The sequence below is a fragment of the Hyperolius riggenbachi genome, chromosome 10, assembly GCF_040937935.1.
Source record: "Hyperolius riggenbachi isolate aHypRig1 chromosome 10, aHypRig1.pri, whole genome shotgun sequence".
Lineage (NCBI taxonomy): Eukaryota > Metazoa > Chordata > Amphibia > Anura > Hyperoliidae > Hyperolius > Hyperolius riggenbachi.
This window is the reverse complement of record NC_090655.1, coordinates 149,712,703-149,730,577: the sequence shown is the minus strand read 5'-3', so window position 1 is coordinate 149,730,577 and position 17,875 is coordinate 149,712,703. Positions and strand designations below refer to the sequence as shown.

Sequence of the window (17,875 nt, the reverse complement as noted above, 5' to 3'; positions counted from 1 at the left end):
CCACGATCGCCGCCCTGGTGGTGAAGTTTCATTTTTATGGATTTTGGGGATGTGATAGAAATAGGGTACTAGTGGATTTGAAGGCATTAGAAATCTATGTTCTTCCTCTGTTGTGATTACTAGGCTGAATCCTTTGTCAAGAATGACACGAAGTTCCTTAATAAACCCTTGAGTTGGGTCAGAAAATAGTCTTAGATAGGTGTTCTTATCCCCCAACAGTCTATTACCCTCCTCCCGGTATTTTGCAAAGTCCTGTATAACAATGCTACCTCCTTTATCGGCCTGACGGATGACAATTTCTTTGTACTTTTTGAGGCCTTCTAGAGCTGTTTGTTCGTCTCTGGTTAAATTACTGAATTGATTCTTATCATTTTTAGACCTGCATATTCTATTGTATTCATCCATTACAATGTGGTAGTAACTATTGATAAATTGCCCCTTGGACTGGGTTGGATAGAAAATAGATCTTGGTTTGAGCCCAGATTCCCTGACTGGCTCTTCGAGGAAATTCATATCTATCTCCACACTATCATCGTTGGGATTTTCCTCTCTTAGTTCTAACAGATCAAGCAGGGTCCCTCACACAATTTTGATACAGCTCAAATGAATTGATGGGTCTGAATCAGGAAAGGTGTGGTCCATCAGGTAGAGCACATTCCTTTCTTTCTCAGTCCATCCTAAACACTGGCATAGATCTGGCCTTCCAGGCCTGGAGTTCGACACATGTGGCATAGACCATGAACAAACAAGCAGAGCAGATGTTTCTGACTGGATTAGCTACGTGTGTGTTTCAGTTGTGTGATCCCGATAAAATTGCAGCCTAAGAGATTAGCAGGACTGCCAGGCAACTGGTATTGTTTAAAAGGAATTAAGCCACCATATCCCTCTCACTTCAGGTGTACTTAATAGAATGGTGCGATGGTGGAGCCGGTGATGCCAGTCAGAAACTGCATTTGGCACCGAGCTATTGTCAGTTCTGCAGACAGTCTGCTTCCTTTGATAGACATCTGATTACAACATTGGCTCATTTTCCATTTACTTTAGATTCATTTCCAAAGAAAATACATTTCTTGTTAATTTGCCAGCAGGAACCTACAAAAGCAGATCTCGTTGTTTTCCACAGTTTCTAGTAGTAATGGCTTACACATAAATTATTTATTATCATTTATTTTATTGCCTGTTCTTTCTTAAGAAATGCCACCAGCAGTTAATAGGAACATTAGATCCCATGAAATGAGTAGAGTAGTATGGAAGTAAATGGGTGTGCACGCTCTCATCAATACACTTAACTCAATCATTGCCTGCCAGGCTGCCGTATAACTACAGAATAGTCACCTTCTGCAGCACACCTACAAACGAAATAAAAAGAGGAAGAAGTGCTCTATAAAAAGAATAATTTGCATGATGTATGAGGAATCATAATGAAACTCATAGTTTAAATCCTGATAAGCAAATTGGCGGAGCAAATTGGAAAGCATATACAGTGTGGACTCATCCATGTACTAATCTATAGTTGTTTTTAAAGTTATATAATACTCAGCATCTTGCGTATATGAAAAAAAGGTGCCCAGAAAAAAGGGCACAGGGGATTGCTGTTAGTATAATATCATTAAAGTTAGTGATATTGTACCACTGAATTCCAATTCTTCACTGATATTTTACTATAACTAAGCCTAACCCTACTCTCACACATAACCCTACCTCTATCAGTGTCTAACACAACTGTCCCTCTGCCTATGCCATACCCTTGACCTTAGGGTCTGTTCAGATGGATGGCTGCCAGCTGTTGCCTAACCCCCTTGGTGGTGGCTAAAACTAACCCCCCCCCCCCTCCCCCTTGCAGAGCTGCAATTTGCAGCAATGAGAATAAAGTTGGGTGCAGGGGGGGCTCTCGATAAATGAGGTCAGTGCCCACTTTGTAATGCCGCCTCCAGCTGCCCAAACTTCACTTTATTGCCGCAAGTCGCGGTGGCTCCCTTCGCCCAAATTTCCCTACTTTGCCACTAATAATGGCTTTTTAATGAGCTTCTATGGCCCTTTTTTTCTGCTAAAGCTCCTGTGCCCTTTTTCCTATTTCGCAGCATCTCTTCTCTGCACTAAAACATTAATTGAAACCTAATCTGAAGAAAACAATTGGCAGCAGAGCAGCATTCAAATAGTTAGCGTCTGTTCAGATGGATGGCTGCCAGCATCTTGTTTAGGCTATGCTAAACACTTTTCTGCTACCCGTAGTACCCATTATCACGGTGCAATGCAGGCTTACAAAGTAGCGAAAGTTGTGATCATACCAAAGTTGTTATCAGATTTTTAGTGTGTATGGCTCTTATTTCATCCGCTTCCAGACCAGCAGACTCTGACCTCTTAAGGACCAGAGAGATTTTGGTCCTAAAACATGCTCAATGACGTCATTCCGCATGGACCTGCCTCTACCGCCGATCGCCTCGCTCTCCCATTGCTGAAACTCACTCACTCTGCTGTAACTGTGACAGCAGAGCTCCGTCAGCTGGTTAGGCACAAATTTCACTGGCTCCTGACCTTGTGATCACTGTGAGCCAATCAAATTGACTCAGAGTGATCACAGGATCAGAAGCCAATGAAATCAGCTCCTGAATGGCTCACGGGGCTTTGCTGTCATACCGTCAGCAGGGCGAGTGGGCTGCAGCGGCGGGTACGCGGTGAGATCAGCGGTAGTGGTGTAGATGTGTAGCGAGGTAATTGAAATCTATGCCCTGGCAGGGATAACATGTTTCCAAACAGAGTGTAGATTTCAATTAGCAACATCCAAAAGTGGTTAAGATACTTTTATTTGTGATTTGAATATGTAATTCAACAGTACATACTGGTATGTCTGTCAGCCAGTGATGTATATAACCGTGTGTGTGTCTGTTTATGTATGTATATGTATATATATGTACATATATATATATATATATATATATATATATATATATATATATATATATATATAGTGGCTTGCAAAAGTATTCGGCCCCCTTGAAGTTTTCCACATTTTGTCACATTACTGCCACAAACATGAATCAATTTTATTAGAAATTCCACGTGAAAGACCAATACAAAGTGGTGTACACGTGAGAAGTGGAATGAAAATCGTACATGATTCCAAAAATTTTTTACAAATAAATTGTATAAAATTGTAAATTGTATAAAGAGTCACCATGGGCCTCTCGACTTCATTTCTGATCAGCGCTGTCCTTGTTTGGCCTGTGAGTTTAGGTGGACGGCCTTGTCTTGGTAGGTTTACAGTTGTGCCATACTCCTTCCATTTCTGAATCGTCTGAACAGTGCTCTGCGGGATGTTCAAGGCTTTGGAAATCCTTTTGTAGCCTAAGCCCAGTGGTCGAGTGGGGCGTGAACGCGGGTGGACGACGTTCACAAACCTTTTCTTCAACGTGAACGCCGTCCACCCTGTCCCCATTTCCTGGTTGGCGGCGCTGGCAGTTGGGCTACACTATGCAGAACAGCCGCAGCGGTCATGTGACCGCTCGGCGCGCTGGGCACTTCTCTCCCGGCTTCTCCCCTCCTCTAGTGGGCGGAGCCGGAGTGGCAGCTGAGCTGCGGTCATGTGACAGCTTAGTCACATGACCGCTCGGCGCGCCGGGCATTTCTTTCCCGGCTTCTCCCCTCCTCTAGTGGGTGGAGCTGGAGCCGCAGCGTAATGACGGCCGCTCGCGTAATGCGGCGTGACGTCTTACCTCCCAGGCCCAGCCCAGCCCAGCCAGGCTAAGCCCAGCCCAGCCCAGCAGCCCCCAGCGCCATTTTAGCCACACAGGCAGAGAGAGCAGACAGACAGAGAGAGACAGTCTGCTGCTCCTGAGCTCTAGTGCGACACTGCGACTGTGAGTGATCATCTGTTCATTCATTACCTGCTACTAGGCTAGCTAGCCTGCCCTATTTGCTCCCTGAGACGAGTCACTGTCTCTGAGTCTGAGAGTGACCCAGTCCACACTCCTCCAGAGAGTCTTCTTACCGGACTGACTGACTGCAGCACTGTCAGTCACAGAGACAGTGTGTGTGCCAGGCCTGCTAGTACAGACAGGACTCAGCAGGAGACTTAATTTAACTCTGCCTGCCAGTGCCAGTCCAGCCAGATATAATACCAGACCAGTCCATTACCACCCACCAGTCAGACCAGTGTCAGTGTAATTATTTGCCTGATAATATTATTGACCTCCTGCTACCTGCTTTCTCCAGATATTTTTGTCTAAAAAGTGACCACCTGTGACCTGTCACCAGATATATTGTCTAAAAAAGTTACCTGCTGCTGCTGTCTCCAGATATATTGTCTAAAAAGTGACCTGCTGTCTCCAGATATATTGTCTAATAAGTGACCTAATTTCTCCACAAATTTTATCTAAAAACTGACCAGTTGTCACCAGATATATTGTCTAAAAAGTGACCAGTTGTCACCAGATATATTGTCTAAAAAGTGACCTGCTGTCTCCAGATATATTGTCTAAAAAGTGACCTAATTTCTCCACAAATTTTATCTAAAAACTGACCAGTTGTCACCAGATATATTGTCTAAAAAGTGACCAGTTGTCACCAGATATATTGTCTAAAAAGTGACCTGCTGTCTCCAGATATATTGTCTAAAAAGTGACCTAATTTCTCCACAAATTTTATCTAAAAACTGACCAGTTGTCACCAGATATATTGTCTAAAAAGTGACCAGTTGTCACCAGATATATTGTCTAAAAAGTGACCTGCTGTCTCCAGATATATTGTCTAAAAAGTGACCTAATTTCTCCACAAATATTGTCTAAAAAGTGACCTGCTGTCTCCAGATAGCACCACCTTGCTCTTGCAGGCCAGGCCTGCTAGTACAGACAGGACTCAGGAGACTTAATTTAACTCTGCCTGCCAGTGCCAGTCCAGCCAGATATAATACCATTACATTACCACCCACCAGTCAGACCAGTGTCAGTGTAATATATTGCCTGATAATATTATTGACCTCCTGCTTTCTCCAGATACTTTTGTCTAAAAAGTGACCACCTGCTGTGACCTGTCACCAGATATATTGTCTAAAAAGTGACCTGCTGTCTCCAGATATATTGTCTAAACACTGACCAGTTGTCACCAGATATATTGTCTAAAAAGTGACCTGCTGTCTCCAGATATATTGTCTAAAAAGTGACCTGCTGTCTCCAGATATATTGTAAAATAAGTGACCTAATTTCTCCACAAATATTGTCTAAAAAGTGACCTGCTGTCTCCAGATAGCACCACCTTGCTCTTGCAGGCCAGGCCTGCTAGTACAGACAGGACTCAGGAGACTTAATTTAACTCTGCCTGCCAGTGCCAGTCCAGCCAGATATAATACCATTACATTACCACCCACCAGTCAGACCAGTGTCAGTGTAATATATTGCCTGATAATATTATTGACCTCCTGCTTTCTCCAGATATTTTTGTCTAAAAAGTGACCACCTGCTGTGACCTGTCACCAGATATATTGTCTAAAAAGTGACCTGCTGTCTCCAGATATATTGTCTAAAAAGTGACCTGCTGTCTCCAGATATATTGTCTAAAAAGTGACCTAATTTCTCCACAAATTTTATCTAAAAACTGACCAGTTGTCACCAGATATATTGTCTAAAAAGTGACCTGCTGTCTCCAGATATATTGTCTAAAAAGTGACCTGCTGTCTCCAGATATATTGTCTAAAAAGTGACCTAATTTCTCCACAAATTTTATCTAAAAACTGACCAGTTGTCACCAGATATATTGTCTAAAAAGTGACCTGCTGTCTCCAGATATATTGTCTAAAAAGTGACCTGCTGTCTCCAGATATATTGTCTAAAAAGTGACCTGCTGTCTCCAGATATATTGTAAAAAAAGTGACCTAATTTCTCCACAAATATTGTCTAAAAATTGAACAATGAACAAACGAAAGCAAAATATTACTGATTTTTTTTCTAAGATTTCTAAGAAATCCCACACTGAGTCTGCAAGTTGCTCATCACAGATTGAACCTCTGCTTCAGCAAGATGACCCAGTATCAGAAACTACACCAGTCAGTAATTTGGACGTAATTACCAGTGATGTGGCTGAAGATACAGCTGCTGATATCAGTGAGAGAATTATTCTACCAGAATGCTGGGACCACAATCACTGGCTAGTGGTTAAAATAAAGTACCCTTGGCTATTTGTAGAAAAGGGCCTTTTGGGATGCACTGTATGTCGTGAGGTTAAACACCTTGGAGTGTCTATTGCGAATGGTCTGTCTATTTCAAAAGAATGGAGCACTGGTATAATTTCTGCACATGGATTGAACAAAAAAGACATGCTGACATCACTGCGTAAGAAAATACATAGGCACAAGGTTTCCGAATCACACAGAAAGGCAATAGATATTCAAGCTGTATCTAAAAAGCAGATACTGCAATCCAATATTGAAGAACAGCAAAAGCATAAATTTGCAACCACCTCTAAAGTGTTCCGCATTGCCTACTATTGTGCAAAAAAAAATCGCCCTTACACAGACTTCCGTGATCTTGTTAGCTTGCAAGCTGCAAATGGTACAGATGTGGGACGTATTCTTCATAGCGAATATACCGGTGCGCAAATAATAGATTGCATTGCCAGTGAAATGAGGAAAAGGCTATGCCAGAAAATTGTTGAACAGGCTCCAAAACTGTCATTGTTTATTGATGAGTCTACTACAGTTTCTTCACAGTCAGTGTTAATTGTTTATATTCGTACCACTATTAATGAAAATAAGCCAGTCACTTTTTTCCTTGATTTGCTTCATTTGCCTAAAACTGATGCCCAGTCAATTGAAGCCACTCTTCTAACTTGTCTTGGTAAACATGGGTTCAATCATGAGTTTCTTAAGGAAAACCTGATTGGGGTTTGTAGTGATGGTGCAAGCGTAATGCTTGGAAGAAAGTCAGGTGTTCTAGAACGACTCCGTGCAAAATATCCAATGATTGTGAAATGGCACTGCTTATGTCACAGGCTTGAATTGTGCATTGCAGATACAGTTGATGCTATTCCTGGACTTCACCATGTAACCTCTTTTTTTGAGAAGTTGTATAGTGTGTATCACCAGTCACCAAAAAACCTATCAGAGCTCTCTAAATGCGCAAAAGAATTAGAAATGCAAATTCTTAAAATTGGAAAGGTTTTTACAGTTCGGTGGGTTGCTTCCAGCCAAAGAGCTATACGGGCAGTTTGGGAGTCATATCCTGCATTACACAGCCATTTCATACAAGCAAGCTCAAGTTCTGCTCATAACAGTAAGCAGAAATGTGTATTTAGTGGCCTTAACAAGGTCCTGACATCAGCAGAATATTTGGTAAACCTTGCAGGGGTTGCAGATGCTGTATATGAAATGGGAATCCTATCTGAAGCCCTACAACGTGATGACATCACACTGCCACGGGCCTACCAGCTCATCAATAGGTCAGTTCGTGCAATTGAAAAGTTGAAAGAGAAGCCTGGCAAACACCTGAAAGAAGCACTGGAATCTGTAGAGAAAGGGAATTTCAAAGGTGTTATCATCAATACAGAAAGCACCAAAGGCCAAGTAAAGATAAATCTCCCCCAATTTTACCAGTCTTTAGTGGATAATTTACGTTCCAGACTATATACCTCAACTGCAAGCAACAGACCTTTAAATTCATCACAGACCGATGATTTTGAAACTCTGGTCTCTGAACTTGACATACTGAATTGCCAACGCTGGCCAATGAATGTGGAAAGCCCTTGGACTGAAGGAGAAATAAAGCTGGAACAATTGTGTAAGAGATTCCGAATCCACTATGCATCCATTTGTGAAGGTTTCAGAGACTTCATTGATAATGGTGGTGAAGAGGTTCCTGATAATCTAAAACCAATTATGACAGCAGTGAACAGCCTTCCAGTGACATCCGGTGATTGTGAGAGGGGATTCAGTACGATGAATTTAGTGATGTCACCCATTAGGAATATGCTTGGCATTGAACGCTTGTCTTCGCTTTTATTTATTAGTCTCCTTGGTCCTCCTGCAGATGAATGGGATCCTTTACCCTATGTTAAAAAATGGGTGACCACACATCGCAATGCAGATGACTCTCAATCTAGAAAAGTTCAGCATGAAAACCATGGCCGCCGTTACTCTAGTTTATGGTCTGTTTTCTAAAGGACTGTGTTCACGGTTTATGAGCACTAATCGTTTCCCTGCATATTAAGTAACTTTGTTTTACAACGTGTTACTTTTTGGAGATCTTCCAATGTAAAATTAATGTTGCACTCATTTGTAATTAATTAATATATATATATATATATATATATATATATATATATATATACATACATTGGGATGCAAAAGTTTGGACAACCTTAGTCGTCATGATTTTCCTGCATAAATGTTGGATGTTACGATAAAAAATGTCAGTTAAATATATCATATAGGAGACGCACACAGTGATATTTGAGAAGTGCAATGAAGTTTATTGAATGTACAGAAAGTGTGCAATAATTGTTTAAACAAAAGTAGGCAGGTGCTGGTGCATACATTTGGCCACCACAAAAAAGAAATGTCTGACTGTTCTCACCATATAGCGCTACTATCTATACAAGATTTTTCTTGGTCTGCCACTTCGAGCTTTAACTTGAACTGAGCCTGTGGTCTTCTATTTCCTCAACATGTTCCTAACTGGAAAAAGACAGCTGAAATCTCTCAGACAGTTTTCTGTCTCCTTCCCTTAAACCATGACAGTAAACAATCTTTGTCTTCAAGTCATTTGTGAGTTTTTTTTAGACCCCCATGTTGCTACTCTTCAGTGAAAATTCAAAGAGGAGAGAAAATTATTATTCTTGACCCCCTTAAATACTCTTTCTCATATTTGGATTTACCTGGGTATGTAGGCAGGGGTGACTGAGCTTACCAAGCCAATTTGAGTTCCAATAATACTTGTAAAGGTTTTGGAATGAGTAAAATGACATCAGTGTCCAAATTTATGCACCTGCCTAATTTAGTTTAAACAATTACTCCACGCTTTCTGTAAATCCAATAAACTTAATTTCACTTCTCAGATATCACGCTTTGTGTGTCTCCTAAAGTTTAAAGCTTTCAAGGTTTATATCTAACTGACATTTTTTATCGTATCTATCAACCAATGATTTGTACAATAAAATCCTGACAATTAACAAGGTTGGCCAAATTTTCGAATCCCACTGTATATATCCTTTTTTGGGGGGGGTGGGGAGTATGGGGGGTGGCATCCGTGGCTGGGGTGAGCCCACTCACTACTTTTTCCAGGACTATGGCCCACCCATGACCACGCCCATGACCACGCCCACATTCTGCTGCATGGCCACGCCCATTTTTAGTGTCGGGGTAGAGTCCACCCACCTTTTTTCCCAGGACTAGACCCCTGCCTAAGCCTGCTTTAAATTTCTCAATAACGTCATCCCTGACCTGTCTGGTGTGTTCTTTGGACTTCATGGTGTTGTTGCTCCCAATATTCTCTTAGACAACCTCTGAGGTCATCACAGGGCAGATGTATTTGTACTGACATTAGATTACACACAGGTGCACTCTATTTAGCCATTATCACTCATCAGGCAATGTCTATGGGCACCTGACTGCACTTAGACCAAAGGGGGCTGAAAAATTACGCACACCCCACTTTGCAGTTATTGATTTGTAAAAAATGTTTGGAATCATGTATGATTTTCATTCCACTTCTCACGTGTACACCACTTTGTATTGGTTTTTCACATGGAATTCCAATAAAATTGATCCATGTTTGTGGCAGTAATGTAATGTGACAAAAGGAGGAAAACTTCAAGGGGGCCGAATACTTTTGCAAGCCACTGTATATATATATACAGTGGGATGCGAACGTTTAGGCAACCTTGTTAATGGTTATGACTTTCCTGGATAAATCGTTGGTTGTTATGGTTCAAACTTCCGCAAAAGTTCAGTTCGCGCAAACTTTTGCAAACCGCAATAGTCTTCAATGGGGAGGCGAACTTTGAAAACTAGAAACACTTATACTGGCCAGAAAAGTGATGGAAAAGATGTTTCAAGAGGTCTAACATCTGAGTTTTTCCATGGATGAGTGGGATAGATGCCAAAAGTCCCGGGGAAAAAATCTGGATTTGACGCAAAGCAGCGGTTTAAGGGCAGAAATCACATTGAATGCTAAACTGCAGGCCTAAAGTGCTTTAAAACATCTTGCATGTGTATACATCAATCAGGGAGTGTAATTAGAGTACTACTTCACACTGACACACCAAACTCACTGTGTAACGCACCGCAAACAGCTGTTTTTGTAGTGACGGCAGTGCTGGACTGGTGCGCACCATGGAGAGAGTGCAGGCCGTGGCGGTTTTCAAGCCCATATGGCCGTCGGGATATGGTAGCTCAATGATAGAACAACAGTGACTGTCCAGCTGATCAAATTTGGTCTGTCCACAATGAAGCAATGACCTTATTATCTTGGGTGTGCCCCCCCCCCCCCCCCGAGACACTCATATAGCCGTCGGTCATTGTTTCACTGTGATACGCAAGCCCCTTCACCGCGGCAAGGTGATGATCACGAAGCGGAATTGGCACATGTACATGCCTTTTGCTTTGTTGTTGCAGCTGCAGTGCAGCCAGAAAAATTAGGCAGGCATGTACACGCACCAGAAAAATTAGTATAGCGGACGCTTTTAAAAATTCAGGAATCCACCTAGAGTCCTGGACCCTGTTGGTGGAGAAGGCAGTCAAACGGCAGAGATGCTGTGTGAAGAGCGACTTAGTCTTGGGGCAGGCAGTCACGCGGCATGCAGGCAGAGATGCTGTGTGGGGGGACTGTCTTGGGGTGGGCAGTAGCCCTCCGAGATCCATGCCTCATTCATTTTGATAAAGGTGAGGTACTGAACATTTTTGTGACTTAGGCGACTTCTCTTCACAGTGACAATGCCTCCAGCTGCGCTAAAGGTCCTTTCTGACAGGACGTTTGAGGCAGGGCAAGACAGAAATTGGATGGCAAATTGGGACAGCCCTGGCCACCGGTCAAGCCTGCGCACCCAGTAGTCCAAGGGTTCATCGCTGCTCACAGTGTCTACATCCACACTTAAGGCCAGGTTGGTGGCATTGGTGGAGGGTGGATCCGTAAGTGCTAAGGACTAAAGAATGGCTAAGGACTAAAGGACTAAAGATTGTCCGCATGTCTGACATCACCATGAGATCATTGGAGCGTCCTGTCCTTGCCTGCGTGGACATGGGGCAGTGGCACCTTTATTGCGTTGTGCTGTGACATCACCCTTAAACGCATTGTAAAGCATATTTGCCAGCTTGTTCTGCAAGTGCTGCATCCTTTCTGCCTTCATGTGATTTGGAAACATCTCCTCCAGTTTTTGCCTATACCGAGGGTCTAGTAGCGTGGCCACCCAGTACAGCTCATTCCCCTTGAGCTTTTTATACGGGGGTCCCTTAATAGGCTGGAAAGCATGAAAGACGCCATCTGCACAAATTTGGAGCCAGACGTACTATCCATCTCCTCTTGCTCTTCCTCACTGACGTCAGGTAAGTCCTTCTCCTCCCCCCAGCCATGAACAATACCACGGGAACGTTGAGCAGCACAAGCCCCCTGTGACGCCTGCTGCGGTTGTTCTTCTGCCACCGCCTTCTCCTCCTCCTCCAAAGAAAAACCTTCCGCATCATCCGAGTCTGACTCCTCTTCCCCGCACGACTCTTCCTCCTCCTACTCCTCCCCCCTCTGTGCTGCCGCAGGTGTTGAGGAAACATCTGGTTCTGATGAGAATTGATCCCACAATGCTTCCTCCTGTAACTGTTCCTGTGCACGCCCCTCCACAGCTTGATCCACCACTCTACGCACGGCATGCTCCAGGAAGTAAGCTTACGGGATCAAGTCACTGATGGTGCCTTCACTGCGACTCACCAGGTTGGTCACCTCCTCAAACAGCCGCATGAGCCTGCATGCATTCATTTCGCATAAGTTTCCAGTTCTTGGGCCAGAACATCCCCATCTCCCCAGAGTGTGTCCTTCTACTGTAGTTGTAGAGGTACTGGGTGATGGCTTTCTCCTGTTCTAGCAGGCGAGAGAACATAAGGAGGGTCGAATTCCAGCCAAGGACGAGGAGGATGACGACAACGAAGAGGATGTAGCAGGAGGAGAGGAGGTGGCAGGAGGCCTGCCTGCAAGCCATGGAGGTGTCACAAGTTGGTCCGCTGCACAGCCACGTACTCCCTGCTTTTCAGCGGTCACCAGGTTGACCCAATGGGCTGTGTTAGTAATGTACCTGCCCTGATTGTGCTTGGCAGACCAGGCATCCGTGGTCAGGTGGACCCTTGACCCAACGCTGTGTGCCAGAGATGACACCACTTGCCTCTCAACTTCACGGTACAGTTTGGGTATTGCCTTTTTAGAGAAATAATTGCGGCCTGGCATCTTCCACTGTGTCATCAGCCAGCTGTCAGACGCCGGGCAAGGGGGTGACTGGCAGAAATTTGCCTCTTCCGCTCAAAGATTTCCTTCACAGACACCTGGCTGCTGGGGGCAGAGGAGCAGGAACCGCTCAAGGTCAGAGGCGGAGAGGAGGAGGGTGGCTGTGAAGGTGCAAGAGAGAAAGCGGCTGAAGATGCTGCACCTGAAGGAGGAAGAGGAGAAGGAGGGTGGCTTTTCTTTTGTGTGCTGCTTTTCCTCTGGTGCTCTTCCGATTGCAGTTTGTGCCTTTTCTCCATGTGCCTTCGTAAGGCACTTGTCCCTACGTGGGTGTTGGCCTTTCCACGGCTCAGTTTTTGGAGGCAGAGAGAACAGATGGCATTGCTCTGATCTGAGGCAGACACACACAAAAAAATTCCAAACCGCTGAGCCCCTTGGGGTGATGGCATTATGGTGACATCGGCAGCTGACGTTGAAGGGCATGGTGGATGGCTGTACATAGGTGGTGATACATGGCGCCGGACACTGCCACCAGCTGTTTCTGACGACGAGCTCCCCCTGCTTCTTTCAGGAACTTGTCTACTCCTACTCCTCTCTGAATCCCCTTCTGAACTGTACCCCTGTTCATCTCCTCTATTGGGAACCCACGTGGCATCCGTATCATCATAATCATCCTGCCTAGCTTCGCTTGTATCAAACACCTCCAAAACTGAACCAACAGCAGGTACTTCATCATCCTCCTCCTCACACGTTACGTCCATAGTGTCGCCTAACTCAGACATATGAGGTGGTGTAACTTGCTTAGCGCTTTCATCTTGTTGTAACAATAATGGCTGTGAATCAGTGATTTCCCCACCAAATAACTCCTGCAAAGTGTCAAATGTAGCGGATGTAGTACTTGGAGTAGCGCTGGTGGCTGCGGAAGATGAGGTGTTCTGTGTTAAATAGTCAACCACGTCCTGAAAATCTTGGGAGTTGAAGGGATGTGCCTTCTTCTGAGCACTGTACTTTGGTCCAGGGCCGCACCAAATCACATCAGCATGACCTCGCACAGACCTGCCGGGTGGCCTTCCTATGGGTCTGCCTCTACCTCTGCCTCTACCTGTTTTGTCCGTTTTGTCCATATCGGGGGGGGGGGGGGGGGAGAGGGGATGAAGTGAAAGGTATGCACTGACTTGACTAATACAATGTGCAGTCACACAGGTGCAGTTAACATGTATGCACAGAGTGGTATTTCACACTGCGTGCGCTCACGTAGGTAGGTGGGTGCACTGAACACAACAGGTAGGTATATGCAGTGATGGGTATTACAAATGTGCACCTGTCACACACACGTACTGTGAACAGGTACAGTGACTGGTGGTATTGAATATCACACTGCGTGCGCTCATGTAGGTAGGTGGGTGCACTGAACACAACAGGTAGGTATATGCAGTGATGGGTATTACAAATGTGCACCTGACACACACACACAGGAACCGCCGTGAACAGGTGCAATGACTGGTGGTATTAACAATGCGTGCGCTCACGTAGGTAGGTAGGTAGGTGCACTGAACTGTGAACAGGTGCAGTGATTGGGATGGGATTACAAATATGCAGCTGCCTCTCTTTTATAAGGCGGGGAGTGGCTCCAGGAGGGTGTGGAGCCTGATTGGCTACAATGTGCCAGCTGACTGTGATGTAGAGGGTCAAAGTTGACCCTAATGATGCACTATGGGGGCGAATCGAACTTCCGGAAAAGTTTGCGGTTCTCCGCGATTGCGAACCACGGAAGTTTTCCGGGAACCATTTGCCGGCGAACCGTTCGGGCCATCTCTACTACATACACAGGTGAATCCAATTATAGGAAAGAGTATTTAAGGGGGTCAGTTGTAATTTAATTTTCTCTGAAGAGTAGCAACAAGGGGGTCTCAAAACAACTCTCAAATGAACTGAAGACAAAGATTGTTCACCATCATGGTTTAGGGGAAGGATACAGAAAGCTGTCTCAGAGATTTCAGCTGTCTGTTTCCACAGTTAGGAACATATTGAGGAAATGGAAGACCACAGGCTCAGTTCAAGTTAAGGCTCGAAGTGGCAGACCAAGAAAAATCTTGGATTAACAGAAGTGACGATTGGTGAGAACAGTCAGAGTCAACCCATAGACCAGCATCAAACTGCAGATGGTGTCACTGTGCTTTGTTCAACCATTTGGCGCACTTTACACAAGGAGATTCTGTATGCTAGAGTGATGCAGAGGAAGCTTTTTCTCCTCCCACTGCACAAACAGAGCCACTTGAGGTATGCTAAAGCACATTTGGACAAATCAGCTTTATTTTGGAATAAGGTGCTGTGGACTGATGAAACTAAAATTGAGTTATTGGGCATAACAAGGGGCGTTATGCAAGGAGGAAAAATAACACAGCATTCCAAGAAAAACACCTGCTACCTACAGTAAAATATAGTGGTGGTTCCATCATGCTGTGGGGCTGTGCGGCCAGTGCAGGGACTGGAAATCTTGTCAAAGTTGTGGGACACATGGATTCCACTCAGTATCAGCAGATTCCAGAGACCAATGTCCAGGAATCAGTGACAAAGCTGAAGCATGCGCCGGGGCTGGATCTTTCAACAAGACAACAACCCTAAACACTGCTCAAAATCCACCAAGGCATTCATGCAGAAGAACAAGTACAACGTTCTGGAATGGCCATCTCAGTCCCCAGGATAAATTAATTGTAGCAAAAAAAGAGAGGTCATAAGGCCACCATAATTATACCAATATCCAAAATATGTTTATTACAATATATAATTCATACAAAGCACAATCCCCTATAGCCCATTATTTAAGTACAAATCCCTCCCCATATTAAAAACCAGAGAACCATGTGGAGCATAAGTTATGCATGAGTAGTGCAGTGCCTGCAACTTGAATAGTATATCAATCACTGGCCTAGGCCTATACGACTATATATACCAACACAGTCGCCCGTGCATACAATCCTTTCAACCTTTCATTCTGCCACAATGTCTCAATTTGTTTCGGGGGCCCCCTCTCTCCCTTTACATACGGATAAAGATATCCATTTGCAGATAACAAGTTCCAGTTGTAACAGCCAAAGGCTTCCAGATATCTTGTCACATCATTGCCTTAAGCATAGTATGTTTAAAGGGACTCAGAGCAGTGCAGAAACTATGGAAAGATGCATATCATTTTAAAGCTCTCTTTCTCCTCTTTCCAATGATTTATAAACCGCCGCCTTACGCCTTTAAGTTTTCGCTATTTTTGCGATTGAAATTGTCGCGGTCGCGATTTCAATCGCGAAAATAGAGAAAACTAAAATGGGCGACGATTTAGGTGTCGCCAGAAAGAGGAGAAAGAGAGCTTTAAAATGATATCCATCTTTCCATAGTTACTTGTATTACACAGGACGACACTTTCCCCAGTGTCAGCAGCTCCATTGAGCAGAATGGAGCTGCTGACTTTAGGAAAAAGTCGCCCTATGTAATACAATGTAACTATGGAAAGATGGATAACATTTTAAAGCTCTCTTTCTCCTCTTTCTGGCGACACTTAAATCGTCGCCCTACGCCTTTTAGTTTTCTCTATTTTCGCGATTGAAATCGCGGCCGCGGCAATTTCAATCGCGAAAATAGCAAGAACTAAAAGGCGTAGGGTGGCGGTTTATATATCATTGGAAAGAGGAGAAAGAGAGCTTTAAAATGATATGCATCTTTCCATAGTTTCTGCACTTCTCGGAGTCCCTTTAAGCAAATATGGATGGGTCTCACCGGTGGAGAAGTCCCCTCTGAGTACCGAACAGTACCGCTCACTCCTCAAGGATGTTATGGCGATCTGGAGGCCATGCGCATGGTGGTCCCGGTGTCCCTTCAGGTTGCCGGTATAAGGGATTCCACCTCGTGTTATTTCCAAACACGCTAGATACGCTGGTCCTGTGTACGGGGTTTATGCGGCCGCCAGGGGTGATGTCACTCGGCACGCAACCACTCAGCCAGACGGAGCTCCGCCCACCGATGCGTTTCACGCCCACATTGGGCGTTTCATTAGGGTGTGGCCTATACGCCCATTGCAGTCTCTTAAGAGCAATCCCATAGCCCCTCCTGCTGTGTAACCACGGTAACCAGCAAACTTTCACCCGTTGATTTACATGGAGGCTGTATTGGGTCATAGATATAAAGAAGACAATGCCAATTGTTCTGCACATAGCTTCCAAATGGATTTATGAGTTCTCTCATGTTAATGCCATTGCTGCTGTATATGTATTTCAATAGATAGTCCAAACAGACCGAAAGTCCAGTACTTCTTGTGGGGTAAGTAAGGCACCGTACAGCAATGCCCCAAACATATCAGTGGCCGCACATATCAAGAGTATATACGGTCTAACGACTGCTGATGTATATTTATCTGGGCAAATAGGTCACAAAAGGGAAAATAGAAAAAGAAAAAGAAAAATCCAATTCTTCCTGTGGCATAATATAAATCATGCACTGCGGTACCATTCATACTGCATGCATTACCCTTATAGCACTAATGAAATGTAGCATACAGGGGATATACTTAGATTTAATTATTTAAGAACTACCGTATTTCGCGCCGTATAAGACGCTCCGGCATATAAGACGTTTAGAGGGCAAAAATTAGGAAAAAAATATACGTATACAGCAGCAATGGTATTAACCTGATAGAACTAATAAATCCAATTGGAAGCTATGTGCAGAACAATTGGCATTGTCTTCTTTATATCTATGACCCAATACAGCCTCCGTGTAAATCAACGGGTGAAAGTTTGCTGGTTACCACGGTTACACAGCAGGAGGGGCTATGGGATTGCTCTTAACCCCCCTGGCGGTATAAAAAATTCCGCCAGGAGGGAGCGCAGCAGTTTTTTTTTAATTTTTCTTTTCTTATATCATGTAGCGAGCCCAGGGCTTGCTACATGATAGCCGCTGCTCAGCGGCATCCCCCCGCCCGCTTCAATCGCCTTCGGCGATCTCCGATCAGGAAATCCCGTTCAAAGAACGAGATTTCCTGGAGGGCTTCCCCCGTTGCCATGGGGACGGGGCGGGATGACGTCCGTGACGTCGGGACGTCATTGGGAGTCCCGAACCACGCCTCAGCGCTGCCTGGCACGGGGTCTGGGGGGGGGGGGGGGGGGGCGCGGCGCAACGGATACCGGCGATCGAGCGCCGGGCAGCGTGCTAGCTGCGTCCAGCAAAAAAAAAAAATTAAACAAATCGGCCCAGCAGGGCCGGAGAAAACCTCCTGCGCGGCTTACCCCGAACTATGCTTGGGGTTTCCTGCCAAGGAGGTTAAGAGACTGCAATGGGCATATAGGCCACACCCTGATGAAAGGCCCAATGTGGGCGTGAAACGCATCGGTGGGCGGAGCTCCATCTGGCTGAGTGATTGCGTGCCGAGTGACGTCACCCCTGGCGGCCGCATCAACCCCGTACACAGGACCAGCGTATCT

General features: G+C 44.7%; 3 protein-coding genes across 4 annotated transcripts in view; 2 read left to right on the top strand and 1 right to left on the bottom strand.

Moving 5' to 3' along the window:
• LOC137536528 (synaptotagmin-15-like) overlaps positions 1-17,875 on the top strand; it is a 373,040-nt gene that overhangs the window by 161,018 nt on the left and 194,147 nt on the right. The window lies entirely within an intron of this gene.
• Positions 1-17,875, bottom strand: part of LOC137536527 (GRIN2-like protein) — a 310,455-nt gene that overhangs the window by 176,035 nt on the left and 116,545 nt on the right. The gene's annotated exons all lie outside the window — the stretch shown is intronic.
• Positions 5,903-17,875, top strand: part of KIAA1586 (KIAA1586 ortholog) — a 36,398-nt gene continuing 24,425 nt past the window's right edge. Inside the window, exons 1-2 of the mRNA XM_068258958.1 lie at positions 5,903-7,904; positions 8,016-8,133. Of these exons, the coding sequence (XP_068115059.1) occupies positions 5,903-7,904; positions 8,016-8,133 (2,120 nt within the window). The remainder of the gene's footprint in view (positions 7,905-8,015; positions 8,134-17,875) is intronic.